Genomic DNA, 19,751 nt, shown 5'->3' with positions numbered 1-19,751 from the left:
ATAGTAATTACAGTGGTTGTCGAGGGTGCAACAGGTCAGCACTTCAGGAGTAAATGTCAGTTAGCTTTTCATAGCCGATCAATCAGAGTTAGAGACAGTAGGTGCGGTAGAGAGAGCGAGAGAGTCGAAAACAGCAGGTCCGGGACAAGGTAGCACGTCTGTTGATCAGGTCAGGGTTCCATAGCCGCAAGCAGAAACTGGAGCAGCAGCACGACCAGGTGGACTGGTGACAAGCAAGGAGTCATCAGGCCAGATAGTTCTGAGGCATGGTCCTAGGGCTCAGGTCCTCCGAGAGAAGAGAGAAAAGAGAGAGAATTAGAGAGAGCATACTTAAATTCACACCGGATAAGACAGGAGAAATACTCCAGATATAACAGACTATCCCTAGCTCCCCCGACACATAAACTACTGCAGCATAAATACTGGAGGCTGAGACAGAAGGGGTCAGGAGACACTGTGGCACCATCCGATGATACCCCCGGATAGGGCCAAACAGGCAGGATATAACCCCACCCACTTTGCCAAAGCACAGCCCCCACACCACTAGAGGGATATCTTCAACCACCAACTTATCATCCTGAGACAAGGCTGAGTATAGCCCACAAAGATCTCTGCCACGGCACAACCCAAGGGGGGGCGCCAACCCAAACAGGAAGACCACGTCAGTGACTCAACCCACTCAAGTGACGCACCCCTCCTAGGGCCGGCATGGAAGAGCACCAGTAGGCCAGTGACTCAGCCCCTGTAATAGGGTTAGAGGCAGAGAATCCCATTGGAGAGAGGTAAACCGGCCAGGCAGTTCCGTTCACCTTCACACTCCTGGGCCAGACTACACTCAATCATAGGACCTACTGAAGAGATGAGTCTTCAATAAACTTAAAGGTTGAGACTGAGTCAGCGTCTCACATGGATAGGCAGACCATTCCATAAAAATTGAGCTCTATAGGAGAAAAGCCAGCCTCCAGCTGTTTGCTTAGACATTCTAGGGACAATAAGGAGGCCTGCGTCTTGTGGCCGTAGCGTACGTTGTTGATATGTATGGCAGGACCAAATCGGAAAGATAGGTAGGAGCAAGCCCATGTAATGCTTTGTAGGTTAGCAGTAAAACCTTGAAATCAGCCCTTGCCTTGTTTCCGGATGACATCCCCAAGAGGTAAAATACACTGCTCAAAAAAATAAAGGGAACACTTAAACAACACAATGTAACTCCAAGTCAATCACACTTCTGTGAAATCAAACTGTCCACTTAGGAAGCAACACTGATTGACCATAAATTTCACATGCTGTTGTGCAAATGGAATAGACAAAAGGTGGAAATTATAGGCAATTAGCAAGACACCCCCAATAAAGGAGTGGTTCTGCAGGTGGTGACCACAGACCACTTCTCAGTTCCTATGCTTCCTGGCTGATGTTTTGGTCACTTTTGAATGCTGGCGGTGCTTTCACTCTAGTGGTAGCATGAGACGGAGTCTCCAACCCACACAAGTGGCTCAGGTAGTGCAGCTCATCCAGGATGGCACATCAATGCGAGCTGTGGCAAGAAGGTTTGCTGTGTCTGTCAGCGTAGTGTCCAGAGCATGGAGGCGCTACCAGGAGACAGGCCAGTACATCAGGAGACGTGGAGGAGGCCGTAGGAGGGCAACAACCCAGCAGCAGGACCGCTACCTCCGCCTTTGTGCAAGGAGGAGCACTGCCAGAGCCCTGCAAAATGACCTCCAGCAGGCCTCCCTGTATACCAGGGAGCTAGTTTCTTATGACAAATGTTTTTATTTTTTAGTGGTGCGACTGCATCTAGGGTATTGCGCAAGGTTAAATTGAGTTCCTCAGTTAGGTGGTTAACTGATTTTTGTCCTCTGACGTCCTTGGGTAGGCAGAGGGAGTCTGGAAGGGCATCAAGGAATCTTTGGGTTGTCTGAGAATTTATAGCACGACTTTTGATGATCCTTGGTTGGGGTCTGAGCAGATTATTTGTTGCAATTGCAACGTAATAAAATGGTGGTCTGATAGTCCAGGATTATGAGGAAAAACATTAAGATCCACAACATTTATTCCATGGGACAAAACTAGGTCCAGAGTATGACTGTGGCAGTGAGTAGGTCCGGAGACATGTCGGACAAAACCCACTGAGTCGATGATGGCTCCGAAAGCCTTATGGAGTGGGTCTGTGAACTTTTGCATGTGAATATTAATGTCACCAAAAAGTAGAATATTATCTGCTATGACTACAAGGTCTGATAGGAATTCAGGGAACTCAGTGAGGAACGCTGTATATGGCCCAGAAGGCCTGTAAGCAGTAGCTATAAAAAGGGATTGAGTAGGCTGCATAGATTTCATGACTAGAAGCTCAAAAGACAAAAACGTTGTTTGTTTTTTTGTAAATTGAAAGTTGCTATCGTAAATGTTAGCAACACCTCCGCCTTTGCGGGATGCGCGGGCGATATGGTCACTAGTGTAACCAGGAGGTGAGGCCTCATTTAACACAGTAAATTCATCAGGCTTAAGCCATGTTTCAGTCAGGCCAATCACATCAAGATTATGATCAGTGATTAGTTCATTGACTATAACTGCCTTGGAAGTGAGGGATCTAACATTAAGTAGCCCTATTTTGAGATGTGCGGTATCACAATCTCTTTCAGTAATGGCAGGAATGGAGGAGGTCTTTTTTCCAGTATGATTGCTAAGGCGAACACCGCCATGTTTAGTTTTGCCCAACCTAGGTCGAGGCACAAACACGGTCTCAATGGTGATAGCTGAGCTGACTACACTGACTGTGCTAGTGGCAGACTCCACTAAGCTGGCAGGCTGGCTAACAGCCTGCTGCCTGGCCTGCACCCTATTTCATTGTGGAGCTAGGGGAGTTAGAGCCCTGTCTATGTTCGTAGATAAGATGAGAGCACCCCTCCAGCTAGGATGGAGTCCGTCACTCCTCAACAGGCCAGGCTTGGTCCTGTTTGTGGGTGAGTCCCAGAAAGAGGGCCAATTATCTACAAATTCTATCTTTTGGGAGGGGCAGAAAGCAGTTTTCAACCAGCGATTGAATTGTGAGACTCTGCTGTAGAGCTCATCACTCCCCCTAACTGGGAGGGGGCCAGAGACAATTACTCGATCCCGACACATCTTTCTAGCTGATTTACACGCTGAAGCTATGTTGTGCTTGGTGACCTCTGACTGTTTCATCCTAACATCGTTGGTGCCGACGTGGATAACTCTCTACACTCGCCAGTTTTAGCTTTAGCCAGCACCATCTTCAGATTAGCTTTAACGTCGGTAGCCCTGCCCCCTGGTAAACAGTGTATGATCGCTGGATGATTCATTTTAAGTCTAATACTGCGGGTAATGGAGTCGCCAATGACTAGGGTTTTCAATTTGTCAGAGCTAATGGTGGGAAGCTTCGGCGTCTCAGACCCCGTAACGGGAGGAGTAGAGACCAGAGAAGGCTCGGCCTCTGACTCCGAATCGCTGCTTAATGGGGAGAACTGGTTGAAAGTTTCTGTCGGCTGAATGAGCAACACCGGTTGAGCATTCCTACAGCATTTCCCTCCAGAAGCCATGAGAAAGTTGTCCGGCTGCGGGGACTGCGCGAGGGGATTTATACTACTATCTGTACTTACTGGTGGCACAGACGCTGTTTCATCCTTTCCTAAACTGAAATTACCCTTGCCTAACGATTGCGTCTGAAGCTGGGCTAGCAGCACAGCTATCCTCGCTGTAGGGCGATCGTTCTCCTGTATATTATGAGTACAGCGACTGCAATAAGAAGGCATCATGTTAATGTTACTACTTAGCTTCGGCTGGTGGCGGTCCTGACGAACCCAGTGGCGGTTCTAGACCATTTCAACTGGGGGGGCCAAGCTGGGGCCAGTTGTACTGTTAGAGGGGCCAGTTACATTAGATGTTATTGTTGTCATATCGTTTTCTTCACTGCATTGCAGGCATTAGCAGGCAAAAGACCATGTTCATAATTATCATCGTTGCCACTGTCTAATAACGGATGTAAAAAAAGAACGATAGCAAAAATTTGTTATGTAAAAATGATTTCATACTCCACATTTAGGGGGGCCACAAGGGGGTCCAAAATTGTTGTCACAGGGGCACTGCCCCCCCCCCCCCCCCCGCCACTGGACGAACCACGTCCAGATAAAGCGTCCAGAGCGAAAAAGTTGGGGGGAAAAATTGAGTGAGGGATAAAAAGATATATATAAACGGTAATTAAAAAGTAAAAACCGTAAAGTTGTCAGGTAGCAAAGTAAGGTTAGCAACAAAACGCACAGCAGCACGTAAACATGATCTCCCTGTAAATGCAGGGGCTGAAATGTGACACCACCTGATGGAACCCAAAGGTCCTGAAGCCAGAGTGGTGTGTCAGCGTGACATTAATCTGCAGACACATGCCCACAAAGACATCATCAATGGGGAAGAGGTCAGTGCTGGACACTGCCACTACCAGGCTCAGCACAAACCATACAACTCTATGCACAAGGACTACTGTACTTTTAACAATTTCCACTGAGAATTTTACAAAAATGTTTGGTAACAGAATGTACTGTCATTCTGTTACCAAACTTTGGATCTGCACTGTTCTTCAAGTAGATGTGTTTTTGTAAAGTTTGTTGAAATTGTTAAAAGTATGGTTTGTTTAACTTTGCAATCACTGATTTTTGTTCATTATGTATCTTAAAACAAAAATTCGGAGTCTGCTAATTAGTTAATTAAATGTTTACCGTGACTATCCGTATTGACCCTATCTTGCACTGACTGCACACTCACAAGACTATATATACACACTATATACAGTACCAGTCAAAGGTTTAAACACACCTACCCATTCAAGGGTTTTTCTCTATTTTCACAATTTTCTACATTGTAGAATAATAGTGAAGGCATCAAAACTATGAAATAACAAATGGAATCTTGTAGTAACCAAAAAAGTGTTAAATCAAAATATATGTTATATTTGAGATTCTTCAAAGTAACCACCCTTGCCTTGATGACAGCTTTGCACACGCTTGGCATTCTCTCAACCGCCTTCACCTGGAATGCTTTTCCAACAGTCTTGAAGGAGTTCCCACATATGCTGGGCACTTGTTGGCTGCTTTTCCTTCACTATGAGGTCCAACTCATCCCAAACCATCTCAATTGGGTTGAGGTTGGGTGATTGTGGAGGATGGGTCATCTGATGGTCAAATACCCCTTACACGGCCTGGAGGTATGTTGGGTCATTGTCCTGTTGAAAAACAAATGATAGTCCCACTAAGCCCAAGTATCACTGCAGAATGCTGTGGTAGCCATGCTGGTTAAGTGTGCCTTGAATTCTAAATAAATCACAGACATTGTCACCAGCAAAGCACCCCCACACCACCTCCTCCATGCATCACGGTGGGATCCACACATGCGGAGATCATCCGTTCACCTACACTGCATCCCACAAAGACACGGTGGTTGGAACCAAAAATTTCAAATTTCGAATCATCGGACCAAAGGACAGATTTCCACCGGTCTAATGTACGTTTCTCGTAAAAAAGAAAGAAAACCCCTTGAATGAGTAGGTGTGTCCAAACCTTTGACTGGTACTGTAAGTATTCACATCCCTGAGTCAATACTTTGTAGAAGCACCTTTGGCATTGATTACAGCTGTCAGTCTCTAAGAGGTTTCCACACCTGGATTGTTCAACATTTGCCCATTATTCCTTTCAAAATTCTTCAAGCACTCTCAAATTGGTTGTTGATCATTGCTAGACAATCATTTTCAGGTCTTGCCATAGATTTTCAAGTAGATTTAAGGCATAACTGCAAAACTGGCCACTCAGGAACATTCACTGTTTTCTTGGTAAGCAACTCCAGTGTAGATTTGGTCTTGTGTTTTAGGTTAAAGGTGAATTCATCTCCCAGTGTTTGGTGGAAAGCAGACTGAACCAGGTTTTTCTCTATGATTTTGCCTGTGCTTAGCTCCATTCCATTTCTTTATTATCCTGAAAAACTCCCCAGTCCTAAACAATTACAAGCATACTCTTAACATGATGCAGCTACTGTACCACTATGCTTGAAAATATGGAGAGTGGTACTCAGTAATGTGTTGGATTGGATTTGCACCAAACACAACACTTTGTATTCAGGACAGAAAGTTAATTGCTTTGCCACATTATTTGCAGTATTACTTCCTTGTGCGTTGTTGCTGTACAGGCTTGCTTCTTTTCATCTGTCAATTAGGTTAGTATTGTGGAGTAACTACAATGTTGTTTATCCATCCTCAGTTTTCTCCTATCACTCTGTAACTGTTTTAAAGTCACCATTGACCGCATGGTGAACACCTGAGCGGTTTACTTCCTCTCGAGCAACTGATATAGGAAGGACGTCTGTATCTTTGTAGTGACTGGGTGTATTGATACACCATCCAAAGTGTAATTAATAACTTCACCATGCTCAAAGGGATATTCAATGTCTACTCTTTAAATGTTTTACCCATCTATCAATATGTGCTCTTCTTTGCGAGACATTGGAAAACCTCCCTGGTCTTTGTGGTTGTATCTGTGTTTGAAATTCACTGCTCGACTGAGGGACCTTACAGATAATTGTATGTGTGGAGTACAGAGATGAGGTAGTCATTCAAAAATCATGTTAAACACTAAATTGCACACAGAGTAAGTCCATGCAACATTTCATTTTAAACATTTTAGTCATTTAGCAGATGCTCTTGTCCAGAGCGACTTACAGTTAGTGCATTCATCTTAAGATAGCTAGGTGGGTCAAAAACATGTCACTGTCACAGTAACTGACTTGTTAAGCTAATTTATACTCCTGAACTTATTTAGGCTTGCCATAAAAAAAGGGTTGAATACTTATTGACTCAAGACATTTCAGCTTTTCATTTGTAATTAACTTGTAAAATTTTTGAAAAAACGTAAATCCAGTTTGACATTATGGGGTATTTTGTGTGTAGGCCAGTGACCAATTTAATCAATTTTAAATTCAGACTGTAACACAACAAAGTCTGTAAAAAGTCAAGTAGTGTAAAAACTTTCTGAAGGCACTGTATCTCCCCCAAATAACTCATACGCCTGCACATTGATCTGGTACTGGTACATTCTGTAGCTTCCTTCTTGTGTATTTTCTTCCTCGTGTTACAATTTTTTTTAAATCATTTTTTTTTCACTCTGCATTGTTGGGAAGGGCTATTTCACAAGCATTTCACGGTAAAGTCTACACCCGTTGTATTCAGCGCATGTGGTAAATAACATTTGATTTGAGTCAGTGTCACTCTTTTACTGTGAAATACACCATGTTTGTGGAGAATGTAATTCTGCATTCATAACCAAGTGGAATTGTGGTAATTACCAGTTGTGACATCGGATATACTTGTTTTCCACTTGTGTTACAGCCTGAATTTAAAATTGATAACATTTAGATTTTGTGTCACGGATCTACACACAATACCTCATAATGTGAAAGTGGAATTATGTTTTCAGAAATGTTTACAAATTAATAAAAAATGAAAATCTGAAATGTCTTTAGTCAATAAGTATTCAAACCTTTTCTTATGGCAAGCCTAAATAAGTTCAAGAATAAAAATTCCACCTCCAACATTGTTTTAGAGAATTTGGCAGTACGTCCAACCGGCCTCACAACCGCAGACCACATATATGGCGTCGTGTGGGCGAGCATGATAATGCACGGCCCCATGTCGCAAGGATCTGTACACAATTCCTGGTAGCTGAAAAATGTCCCAGTTCTTCCATGGCCTGCATACTCACCAGACATGTCACCCATTGAGCATGTTTGGGATGCTCTGGCTCGATGTGTATGTAACGGATGTGAAATGGCTAGCTAGTTAGCGGGTACGCGCTAATAGCGTTTCAATCGGTTATGTCACTTGCTCTGAGACTTGAAGTAGGGTTTCCCCTTGCTCTGCAAGGGCCGCGGCTTTTGTGGAGCGATGGGTAACGACGCTTCGTGGGTGACTGTTGTTGATGTGTGCAGAGGGTCCCTGGTTCGCGCGAGGGGACGTACTAAAGTTATACTGTTAGATTGATGCTGTTGACCCGGATCACTGGTTGCTGCGGAAAAGGAGGAGGTCGAAAGGGGGGTGAGTGTAACGGATGTGAAATGGCTAGCTAGTTAGCGGGTACGCGCTAATAGCGTTTCAATCGGTTCCAGTTCCCGCCAATATCCACCAACTTCACACAGCCATTGAAGAGGAGTGGAACAATATTCCACAGGCCACAATCAAAAGCCTGATCAACTCTATGCCAAGGAGATGTGTCACGCTGCATGAGGCAAATGGTCACACCAGATACTGACTGGTTTTCTGATCCACGCCCCTACCTTTTTTTTTTAAAGGTATTGGTGACCAACAGATTCATATCTGTATTCCCAGTGATGTGAAATCCATAGATTAGGGCCTAATGAATTTATTTAAATGGACTTATTTCCTTATATGAACTGTAACGCAGTAAAATCGTTTAAATTGTTACATGTTGCATTTAGATTTTTGTTCAGTATACAAACAGATAACAGCCACCTTTTCAACCACATACAGTACATTCTATCACATTTTGCATGACTGCTGAAAAACAGGTGCCACCCACAAGGAAGTGGTGAGGTGCACAAATTTACATGCCTCTTCAGAGTGCAAAGTTGAGAGGCTATAGTTATCTTTTTTACGATTGGACACACTTTGAAAAAGGTTGCCTTGTCAATCTGTCGGTGTGATAATTGTGTGGTGGAAAGGTATGCAGAGGGGCATGGCTGGTTCCTGCTGACTGGAAGTGTTGGAACAGTGAAACCCAACGCTGGTTGACTTTCAGTAAAAAACACCCGACCTCGGGCTCATAGGACAGTGGGATCGTGGTCAAGGTTGAAACCGCTAAACAAACCTAAAGGACTGCACACACTTTATTTATCTCCTATCTTAAAATCCTTGGTTCTTTTTTAAATGGCCTTTACAAGAACATTGCATAATTCAATTATAATTTAAGAGGATACAATATTGTAAAGATATGGTATAATGCTCATGCATTTTTGTACCTAACTTTTTAAACGTTGAATATCTGTACAAAAATAAATGAAATTTATGGATGCATTTTAAAAGTTTGTGTCTCAAAACATTTGCAGGAGCTCACATGAAATTACCCTTCAAACACATTTCATATTACAGTATTTCTTTTAATTTTGTTCTCTTATATTTTCTTTACACAATCTACTTCCTCATAAGAAAGTACTGGCTCTGCTATGCAATAAAGTTCATCTGAACAGAAGCTGACAAAACCCTGGAAATGACCACATGTTTCAGAAAGCATTATGACATCACATTTAAATATACATTTACAATCCACAGATTTCAGCTATAGTAGACAAGTTTTAAACACTGCTCCCTCAAACAATTTATTGTTTCTAATAATTCTACACCACAGCTCCCCTCCCCCCACAGCACACTAGACCTGTTAAGTTTGTTACCCATCAGTACCTCTGTAACTCACTAGACCTGTTTTTAAAGTTTCTGTTCGACCTTCCTAGAACCCAAGAAACATTCTAGAAACTTCCTTGTCATAAGTGTCAAATCTCAGTAGGGCTCGTACACCATCTTTGCTGAACTGAATACACAGTAAAGCCAATATGTCAGAATACTTCAAATATTAATATGGATGAAGGAAAGGAAGCTATTTTTGACAATTTATAAGGATAATTTCTCTATGAAAGGAATGCTTCTTTTACAGTAGTGAGACAGACAAGTACAGAAAGATACACACAACACCTGATGCCTCATATCCTTAATCTAAAGCACTTCAGCTTTGTGTCCTGCAGTAGAGACCACATGGTCCACATCTCGGTGGGATTCAGTTTGTGCACCAGCATGATCTCCCTGTAAATGCAGGGGTTGAAATGTGACACCACCTGATGGAACCCAAAGGTCCTGAAGCCAGAGTGGTGTGTCAGCGTGACATTAATCTTCTGCAGGCACATGCCCACAAAGACATCATCAATGGGGAAGAGGTCAGTGCTGGACACTGCCACTCCCAGGCTCAGCACAGTCTGACGTGACATCAGGTAGCCCCCACCGCCAGCGTATGGAGGATATGGCTTGTTGGGGTACATCTCCTCTGGTATGAAGTACTTCCATTGGTTCTGCCGGATTGGATAGGCTCTTGAAATTATGTCACCAGCGAAGAGTTGCTCAGACGGCTTGTGGCCTTTAACATATTCAACCAGATTGCTGGTGTGAACAAAAACGTCATCGTCCCCTTTGAACACAAAGTGGGCCCACTGGCACTCACAGGTGAACCAGTTCAGGAAGTGGACCTCCTTCAGGGTCAGGTTGAAAAAACTGTCCTCAAAATCCCACTGCAGGATGTCCCCAAACTGCCTGCTCTCCCACTCCAGTAGCTGCTGCAGCAGGAATCCCTGTATTCTGTCTAACGACTTACCTACCAAGAACAACAGTTTCACCCTTTTACCCTGAACATATCCCCTCTTCCCCCAAGTGCTCCGGAGCGCAATCCTGCGATCCACCTGGATGGCTGTGGACTTAATGGCCAGCAGGAGAAAAAGGTCATTCTCACAGGGTGTTGGAGACAGCAGGCGGGGGAATGTCCTGCAGTGTTTATACATGAGGAAGTTACGGTGGGGAGGTGGGACAGAGGACGGAATATTCTGCATGCTGTCATTGAGGGAACACTTGAAAACATCCACAGTGGGCTGTGACAGCGGTGGTGTGGTGGAGGCAGAGGTGTTCCAATGCCAATCTGTGTGGTTCTTACGCAACACTCTGAGCTCTCCCCTATATGTTAGTGAGACATTGACGTCCATCGTCATAAAGATGACACCAATCAATGACACCAATGCAGTCCCAATGACAATGGACCATCTACTGAGGCGTAGGTTTCTGAAGAGGATCCTCATGGTTCTGAAAATAATTGCAAGCACAATACGTTTTAGCAACAAGGAGACATAATTGGCACTGGTAGCCTATGGGCAATTCCACTGTAACAGAGTGACACTGAGACTAAGATTTTTCACTTTAAAATGTAAGTCAAACAAATGATTGCAAAGTTAAGCAAACCATACAACTCTATGCACAAGGACTACTTTTAACAATTTCCACTGAACTTTACAAAAACACCTTTTCTTGAAGAACAGTGCAGATGCAAAGTTTGGTAACAGAATGACTGTTTGTGCCGTCATTCAGTATGTACTGTATCTACCGGTATATGTAGTAAGCCTACAATAGACTACAAGCGGCAAACTTATATTGTCTCATACCAAAAGTATGCAGGTCACACATAATTGTGCCTCTGCGGTAGCCTGGTCCCAGATACAGTATGTTCGTGCTATCATGTCAGCTGTTTGGCATGACAAGGGGTGGCATGATGACACAAACAGACTGGTGCCCAGTCTACCTCTGGGGCTTTCTCCACCACAGAATAATAAACCATGTTTGTGGAATATGTAATGCTGCATTCATAATCAAGTGGAAAGGTGGTAATTACCAGTTGTGATGTCGGGAAATACCAGTTGGATGCTAATTGACCACAAGCTGTGTCAACCATAAACTACAATTACAGCTATTATGCTTGTAAACAAATCATAGTGTTCAAAAGCCATATTCTTAAATTGTTTTTTATAAATAATGTTTTGTTTTTTAATTTAACTGCCAAAAATGCTGTTATCAAGGTAATTTCTTTAGTGGGTGATGTCAGAGGTCAGAGAATTTAGATGATAGAAGAGTTTGCCACTTGGTTATGAACGCAACATTAGACCTTGGCTATGCTTAACAAGTGGGTGTCTAGACAGGTAAATTAGAGGCTCTATTCAATCCGCATCACAGAAGTTCAGCTTTACATCGTAATTGAAATTTAAAGGCAATGTTCCCGCTTTAGCTGAGACTGCATTTGTTAAAAGCTGCATATGTCGGCCCTATTCTATCCTGTTGCAACACAATCTCACACTCAATTAGTGCAAATATCTACAAAAAGTATTTCAGCAGATTTTGTGCATTTTTGTGCGGCTTAGCACCATTATACCCAAGTATTAAGCAAAAACAAGCATAGAAAACAGCATTGGTATTAATAAAACCTGGTTGATTAACAATATTGGGTTGTTAACACGTTTGTTTTATGTGGGACACATAAAAAGGCTGCGTAAAAGATAATTTGACAAAATGCATTGCTCTAATAACTTTAAAAATATTGCTTGGAAGTTTGCCCCCCAAAAAGGTATTTTCCAAAAATGAAGTCACACAAAAGTGTGTATTTTCCTACGAATTAAGTCGCACAAAAAATGTGTGTATTTTCACACAAAAATGCACGAAATCTGCTGAAATACTTTTTGTACATATTTGCACGAATTGAATGTGAGATTGTGTTGCTTATTTCGTAAAGCAATAACAGGGTGCTTGAATGAAGCCAACAAGCAATTCCCATCAGTGGAGGCTGCAGAGGGGAGGACTGCTCATAATAATAGCTGGAATGGAGCAAATGGAATGGTATTTGAAACCATTCCACCAATTCCGCTCCAGCCATTACCACGAGCCAGTCCTCCCCAATTAAGGTGCCACCAACCTCCTGTGGTTCCCATAGGCCTACAAAAAGGAAACAGGGTCCAAAACTCACTTGATTTAGTTACAATTTAAGTTTTGTTTAATTCTGATTTTCTTTTAAGAGCAAGATGTCTTGTGTGTTTTATAAACAGAAACTGAAAAACCTCAATAATGTTCCAGCACTCAGGTGAAGCCTAAAGAACCTTATGATAATAGTTGATAATAGTTTAGGCTACACCACAAAACTATTTGTCAATTATATACTAGTTACACTAGTTATTTTATACTAGACTGTATTTACTTATTATAAAACAAGGAAATACAATATAATGGGTGATTGATTAACAATTGATCATTTATCCTATCAAGCCCAAGATATTTGGTTTATTTTCATTTTTTATGCGCCTATTCAAACATTTTTATTCTTAGCCATTAAAAAAAGAGTTTCAATACAACACTAATTAACTTACTTGATATTAAAAACAAAGACGAAGAGACCATCAAAATAGTTGTAGCCTACTTAGGAAGTGAGTTTCGGGGGGGAACTGAAGTGTTGTTCGACAATTACCGCCATACAATCCTTAGCGGGAAGGATGCACAATCAATGTTTGCGCACCTGTTGCTGAAATACTCCGTTTATAATTTGCTTGATCCAGTTATAATTCTTTAGAAATACTACCATACCCGCGTTTTTAAGAAGTTATGCTATTCGTCTAGAGGATCGTTGCGAATTGACTCGACTATGGTTACTAAATGCAAATTACGTCGCTTCCCTGAAGGGAAGTTGCATTAAATGTATTGTCACCGATTGATCCTATAACCTTGAAGGGCGTGCCTTGCGCTTTGTCATTTGGATATTCTTCATTCCTTGTGACTTTTGTAGACTATGTCCAGTTCCTGCTATTAGATCCATGAACTTTTGAAAATTGAATTTCACAATATTTTGATATAGCTACTAGGAACATGAGGGACAAAAAGGGTGCATTGTATTATCATAAACTTGACCAATTTGAGTTCGTAATTGGTTTTAATCCCCAAATTTGTCATGACAACTTTTTGTTTTTCTTCATTACAAATAGCTAGGCTGATGGCTCATGGGTGAACCAGGTGATGAGCTTCTGAGGCTGAATGCCATTTATCCAGATGCACAGTGAACTCCACAGTCATTGACTCGAACTGGTTTGGACTGGGAGCAGAGTTGTCGTCCATGCGGAAATCTGCCTGGCTTTCCTTCCATCCTTTTCCTTTACCTATAAGTATGAAGGGAAATATTTAATCTTATGAACAACTTATTTGGTACCATTTTACATGGAATTGTACATTTTTTCCCGTACATTGTGTACCTTGCACAAATATATTATTCTCTAGAAACTAGCAAGGCTAAGGGATTCTATTTTTCATCTAGGTAAAACTGGCCTAAGAACTGATCAACGCCTACACAGTTGCTATGTATTTTTGCTCACTTTTAGAGGGTGGTGCAACATTCTTCTGCCCCCCTGCACTGTCAGCACTTGACTTAGTTTTCTTGTCCTCCTTCTTCTTGTCATGTTTGGCTTTCTTACTTGGGTCCTGTAGAAAATTACAAAGCATGTCAGACATGTACAGTGCATTCGGAAACTATTCAGACCGCTTGACTTTTCCACATTTTGTTACGCTACATCCTTATTCTAAAATGGATTTAAGAGATTTTTTTCTTCATCAATCTACACAAAATACCCCATAATGACAAAGTAAAAACAGGTGTTTAGAAATGTTTGCAAATGTATACATTTTTTTACTGAAATATGACATTTACATAAATATTCAGACCCTTTACTCAGTACTTTGTTGTAGCACCTTTGGCAGCGATTACAGCTCTGAGTCTTCTTGGGTATGATGCTACAAGCTTGGCACCTATATTTGGGGAGTTTTTCCCATTCTTCTTTGCAGATCCTCTCAAGCTGTCAGGTTGGATGGGGAGCATTGCTGCACAGCTATTTTCAGGTCTCTCCAGAGATGTTCAACAGGGTTCAAGACCGGGCTCTGGCTGGGCCACTCAAGGACATTCAGAGATTTGTCCCAAAGCCACTCCTGCGTTGTCTTGGCTGTGTGCTTAGGGTTGTAGTCCTGTTGGAAGGTGAACCTGCGCTCTGGAGCAGGTTTTCATCATGGATCTCTCTGTACTTTGCTCCATTCATCTTTCCCTCAATCCTGACTAGTCTCCCGGTCCCTGCCGCTGAAAAACATCCCCACAGCATGATGCTACCACCACCATGCTTCACCGTAGGGATGGTTTTGGCCAGGTGATGAGCGGTGCCTGGTTTCCTCCAGACGTGATGCTTTGCATTCAGGCCAAAGAGTTCAATCTTGGCTTCACCAGACCAGAGAATTGTGTTTCTCATGGTCTAAGAGTCCTTTAGGTGCCTTTTGGCAAACTCCAAGCGGGCTATCGTGTGCCTTTTACTGAGCAGTGGCTTCCGTCTGGCCATTCTACCATAAAGGCCTGATTGGTGGAGTGCTGCAGAGATGGTTGTCCTTCTGGAAGGTTCTCCCATCTCCACAGAGGAACTCTGGAGTTCTGTCAGAGTGAGCATCGGTTCTTGGTCACCTCCCTGACCAAGGCCCCTCTCCCCCGATTGCTCAGTTTGGCCGGGCGGCCAGCTCTAGGAAGAGTCTTGTTGGTTCCAAACCTCTTCCATTTAAGAATGATGTAGGCCACTGTGATCTTGGTGACCTTCAATGCTGCAGACATTTTTTGGTAGCCTTCCCCAGATCTGTGCCTCGACACAATCCTGTCTCAGAACTCTACGGACAATTCCTTTGACCTCATGGCTTGGTTTTTGCTCTGACATGCACTGTCAACCCACAGTTGCGACCAAACTGTGCTCAGTTTGGTCGGAAGGCCAGCTCTAGGCAGAGTCTGGGTAGTTCCACATTTTTTCAATTTCCTAATGATGGAGATCACTGTGTTCTTGGAAACTTTCAACACTCTAGAAATTGTTTTATACCCTTCCCCAGATATATGACCACAAGCCTATCTCGGCGCTCTTTGAACAGTTCCTTGGACTTCATGGTATAGTTTCGGCTCTGACATGCACTGTTAACTGTGGGACCTTATATAGACAGGTGTGTGCCTTTCCAAATCATGTCCAATCAATTGAATTTACCACAGGTGGACTCCAATCAAGTTGTAGAAACATCTCAAGGATGATCAATGGAAACAGGATGTACCTGAGCTCAATTTCGTGTCTCATAGCAAAGGGTCTGAATACTTATGTAAATAAGGTATTTCTGTTCTTTATACATTTGCACATCTTTCTAAAAACCTGTTTTTGCTTTGTCATTATGGGGTATTGAGTGTAGGGGGAAAAAAACATTTAATCCATTTTAGAATAAGGCTGTAACGTAACAAAATGTGGAAAAGGTGAAGGGTTCTGAATACTTTCCGAATGCACTGTATAGGCCTATCTCTATTGACTAGAAGAGATTCATGACTCTTTATTTGCCTTGACCACAATTGTTTATTTCTGTCAAGATCTGTTATGGATCATTTACAAATGACAATGGGCAATTTCATGGTTCATTCCATGGTTATGTTGCTTTTTAACACAGACTCAGATATTTCACTTTAAAATGTATACCAAATCAAAACCATTGACTTCAAAGTTTAACAAACCATATAATTCTGTGTACAAGGTTTACTTTTAATCATTTCCACAGAAAATGTAACAAAAATACATTTACAGGAGGAACTCTGCAGATACAATGTTTGGTAACAGAATAAAACTGAAGGAGATTTTACCGTAATTCTGTTACCATACTTTGCATCTGCACAGTTTTTCCAGTAGACCTACATGTTTCATTTATTTACTGTGTAAATTGTTCAAAGTAGTCATTGTTCTATTGTTTTTGTTTAAAGTGAAAAATAAGTCTCATAATTCCAGTACTGTGGCATTTCCCCAATACTTTAATATAGATAATGTAGAGCAAAGGGCCTCTGGTGTCAACTTTGGCACATATTTTCACTTTGATAGTTGTACTTTGCTTGCAGAGAAAGAGGAGAGTCACAAGCTACAGAGTACCTTATCTCGGGGTGGCATGGCCCTGGTGCTTTGCTCTGTGAGCAGCACCCCAAGGTTGCACAGGGCATCAACTCTCTGATCACCAGACACCAGGTCCTGTAGTGGCACATGGATCGAGCCCAGGGTTCTTCTGATGGGAGTGTCCTGGACCAGGTCCATTATTGAGTCTTTCTTCTTCTTCTTGTCTTTTGATTTTTGGTTGGAACAAGTGTTGCTTGGTGGTCGCGCACACTGTCCAAAAGACAAAATAATACTTATTTTGTGCTAGTCGTATCTTTTACCATAAATGCGTTCATAAAAGGTTTCCATTAGACATATCATGTGTTGGATTACTACATACTGTAAAAAGGCAGAGAAAAATCGTCTGATGACTGAAATGGTAGCTTACGTAACGGATATAGCCCTTTACAGATATAGCCTGTGGTTCACTCCAAACCTGACTGCCCTTGACCAGCACAAAAACATCCTGTGGCATACGGCATTAGCATCAAATAGCCCCCGCGATATTAAACTTTTCAGGGAAGTTAGGAACCAATATACACAGGCAGTTAGGAAAGCAAAGGCTAGCTTTTTCAAACAGAAATGTGCATCCTGCAGCACAAACTCCAAAAAGTTCTGGGACACTGTAAAGTCCATGGAGAATAAGAGCACCTCCTCCCAGCTGCCCACTGCATTGAGGCTAGGAAACACTGTCACCACTGATAAATCCACAATTATTGAGAATTTCAATAAGCATTTTTCTACGGCTGGCCATGCTTTCCTCCTGGTTACACCTACCCTGGTCAACAGCCCTGCACCCCCCACAGCAATTTGCCCAAGCCTCCCCCATTTCTTCTTAACCCAAATCCAGATAGCTGATGTTCTGAAAGAGTTGCAAAATCTGGACCCCTACAAATCAGCAGGGCTAGACAATCTGGACCTTCTCTTTCTAAAATTATCAGCCGAAATTGTTGTAACCCTTATTACTAGGCTGTTCAACCTCTCTTTCGTATTGTCTGAGGTCCCCAAAGATTGGAAAGCTGCCGCAGTCATCCCCCTCTTCAAAGGGGGAGACACTCTAGACCCAAACTGCTACAGACCTATATCTATCCTACCCTGCCTTTCTAAGGTCTTCGAAAGCCAAGTTAACAAACAGATCACCGACCATTTCGAATCCCACCGTACCTTGCTATGCAATCTGGTTTCCGAGCTGGTCATGGGTGCACCTCACCCACACTCAAGGTCCTAAACGATATCATAACCGCCATCGATAAGAGACAATACTGTGCAGCTGTATTCATCGACCTGGCCAAGTCTTTTGACTCTGTCAATCACCACATTCTTATCGGCAGACTCAAAAGCATTGGTTTCTCAAATGACTGCCTCGCCTGGTTCACCAACTACTTCTTAGACAGAGTTCAGTGTGTCAAATCGGAGGACCTGTTGTCCGGACCTCTGGCAGTCTCTATGGGGGTGCCACAGGATTCAATTCTCGGGCCGACTCTTTTCTCTGTATACATCAATGATGTTGCTCTTGCTGCTGGTGATTCTCTGATCCACCTCTATGCAGACGGCACCATTCTGTATACTTCTGGCCCCTCTTTGGACACTGTGTTAACTAACCTCCAGACGAGCTTCAATGCCATACAACTCTCCTTCCGTGGCCTCCAACTACTCTTAAATGCAAGTAAAACTAAATGCATGCTCTTCAACCGATTGCTGCCCGCACCTGCCCGCCCGTCCAGCATCACTACTCTGGACGGTTCTGACTTAGAATATGTGGACAACTACAAATACCTAGGTGTCTGGTTAGACTGTAAACTCTCCTTCCAGACTCACATTAAGCATCTCCAATCCAAAACTAAATCTAGAACCGGCTTCCTATTTCACAACAAACCATCCTTCACTCATGCTGCCAAATATACCCTGGTAAAACTGACTATCCTGCCAATCCTTGACTTCGGCGATGTCATTTACAAAATAGCCTCCAACACTCTAGTCAGCAAACTGGATGTAGTCTATCATAGTGCCATCCATTTTGTCACCAAAGTCCCATATACTACCCACCACTGCGACCTGTATGCTCTCGTTGGCTGGCCCTCGCTTCATATTCGTCACCAAACCCACTGGCTCCAGGTCATCTATAAGTCTTTGCTAGGTAAAGCCCTGCCTTATCTCAGCTCACTGGTCACCATAGAAACACCCACCCGTAGCACACGCTCCAGCAGGTATATTTCACTGGTCACCCCAAAAGCCTTTCCTTCCAGTTCTCTGCTGCCAATGACTGAAACGAATTGCAAAAATCACTGAAGTTGGAGACCCATATCTCCCTCACTAACTTTAAGCACCAACTGTCAGAGCAGCTCACAGATCACTGCACCTGTACATATCCCATCTGTAAATAGCCCATCCAACTACCTCATCCCCATACTGTTATTTATTTTTTTGCTCCTTTGCACCCCAGTATCTCTACTTGCACATTCATCTTCTGCACATCTATCACTCCAGTGTTTAATTGCTAAATTGTAATTATTTCGCTACTATGGCCTATTTATTGCCTTACCTCCCTTATCTTACCTCATTTGCACACACTGTTTATAGACATTTTTTCCTCTATTGTGTTATTGACTGTATGTTTGTTTATTCCATGTGTAACTCTGTGTTGTTGTTTGTGTCGTACTGCTTTGCTTTATCTTGGCCAGGTCGCAGTTGTAAATGAGAACTTGTTCTTAACTAGCCTACCTGGTTAAATAAAGGTTAAATAAATATAAATTAAAAAACAAAATGGACTCACTGGACGTGATCTCGTCAGATTAATGGTTATGCTTTTTTAATAGTATATCTGAAATATTTTTTCACACTACCATGGCTTGTAAGTGATTGTAACCAGTTCAAAAATGTGATGTACTGTAACTATACCAGTTTGAGTGTCATTGTGTTAACCACAAACACACAACAGCCACAGAAATTATATGAGGAAGCAATGACCTTCTACATGACTATGCTGAAAAACAGGTTATGGCATGTGATACGGTGCCACTAACAAGGAAAGTTTATCAGCTGTTAAGTGAAACTATAAACCTCTCTGAAAAAATGACATTGTTGAGAACCTTTCCATCACCAGACTATAAGGACTGTTAAATTGTGTAATCTCGTTTACCCAGAAGTCAAATTCTGGCTAA

At 42.5% G+C, this 19,751-nt stretch overlaps 1 protein-coding gene across 1 annotated transcript; it reads right to left on the bottom strand.

Moving 5' to 3' along the window:
• Positions 1-9,756: 9,756 nt before the first annotated feature.
• On the bottom strand, positions 9,757-10,800 carry LOC120063493 (N-acetyllactosaminide beta-1,3-N-acetylglucosaminyltransferase 4-like). The gene has a single exon (XM_039013872.1). It carries the CDS (start codon positions 10,798-10,800, stop codon positions 9,757-9,759), a length of 1,044 nt encoding a protein of 347 aa, XP_038869800.1.
• Between the last annotated feature and the right edge of the window lie 8,951 nt (positions 10,801-19,751).

The sequence above is a fragment of the Salvelinus namaycush genome, chromosome 18, assembly GCF_016432855.1.
Source record: "Salvelinus namaycush isolate Seneca chromosome 18, SaNama_1.0, whole genome shotgun sequence".
Classification (NCBI taxonomy): Eukaryota; Metazoa; Chordata; class Actinopteri; order Salmoniformes; family Salmonidae; genus Salvelinus; species Salvelinus namaycush.
This window is presented reverse-complemented; position numbering and strand designations above follow the sequence as displayed.

Bases quoted from the DNA above. Each gene is read 5' to 3' on its own strand.
- LOC120063493 (XM_039013872.1), bottom strand. From the start codon at position 10,800: ATGGACGTCAATGTCTCACTAACATATAGGGGAGAGCTCAGAGTGTTG.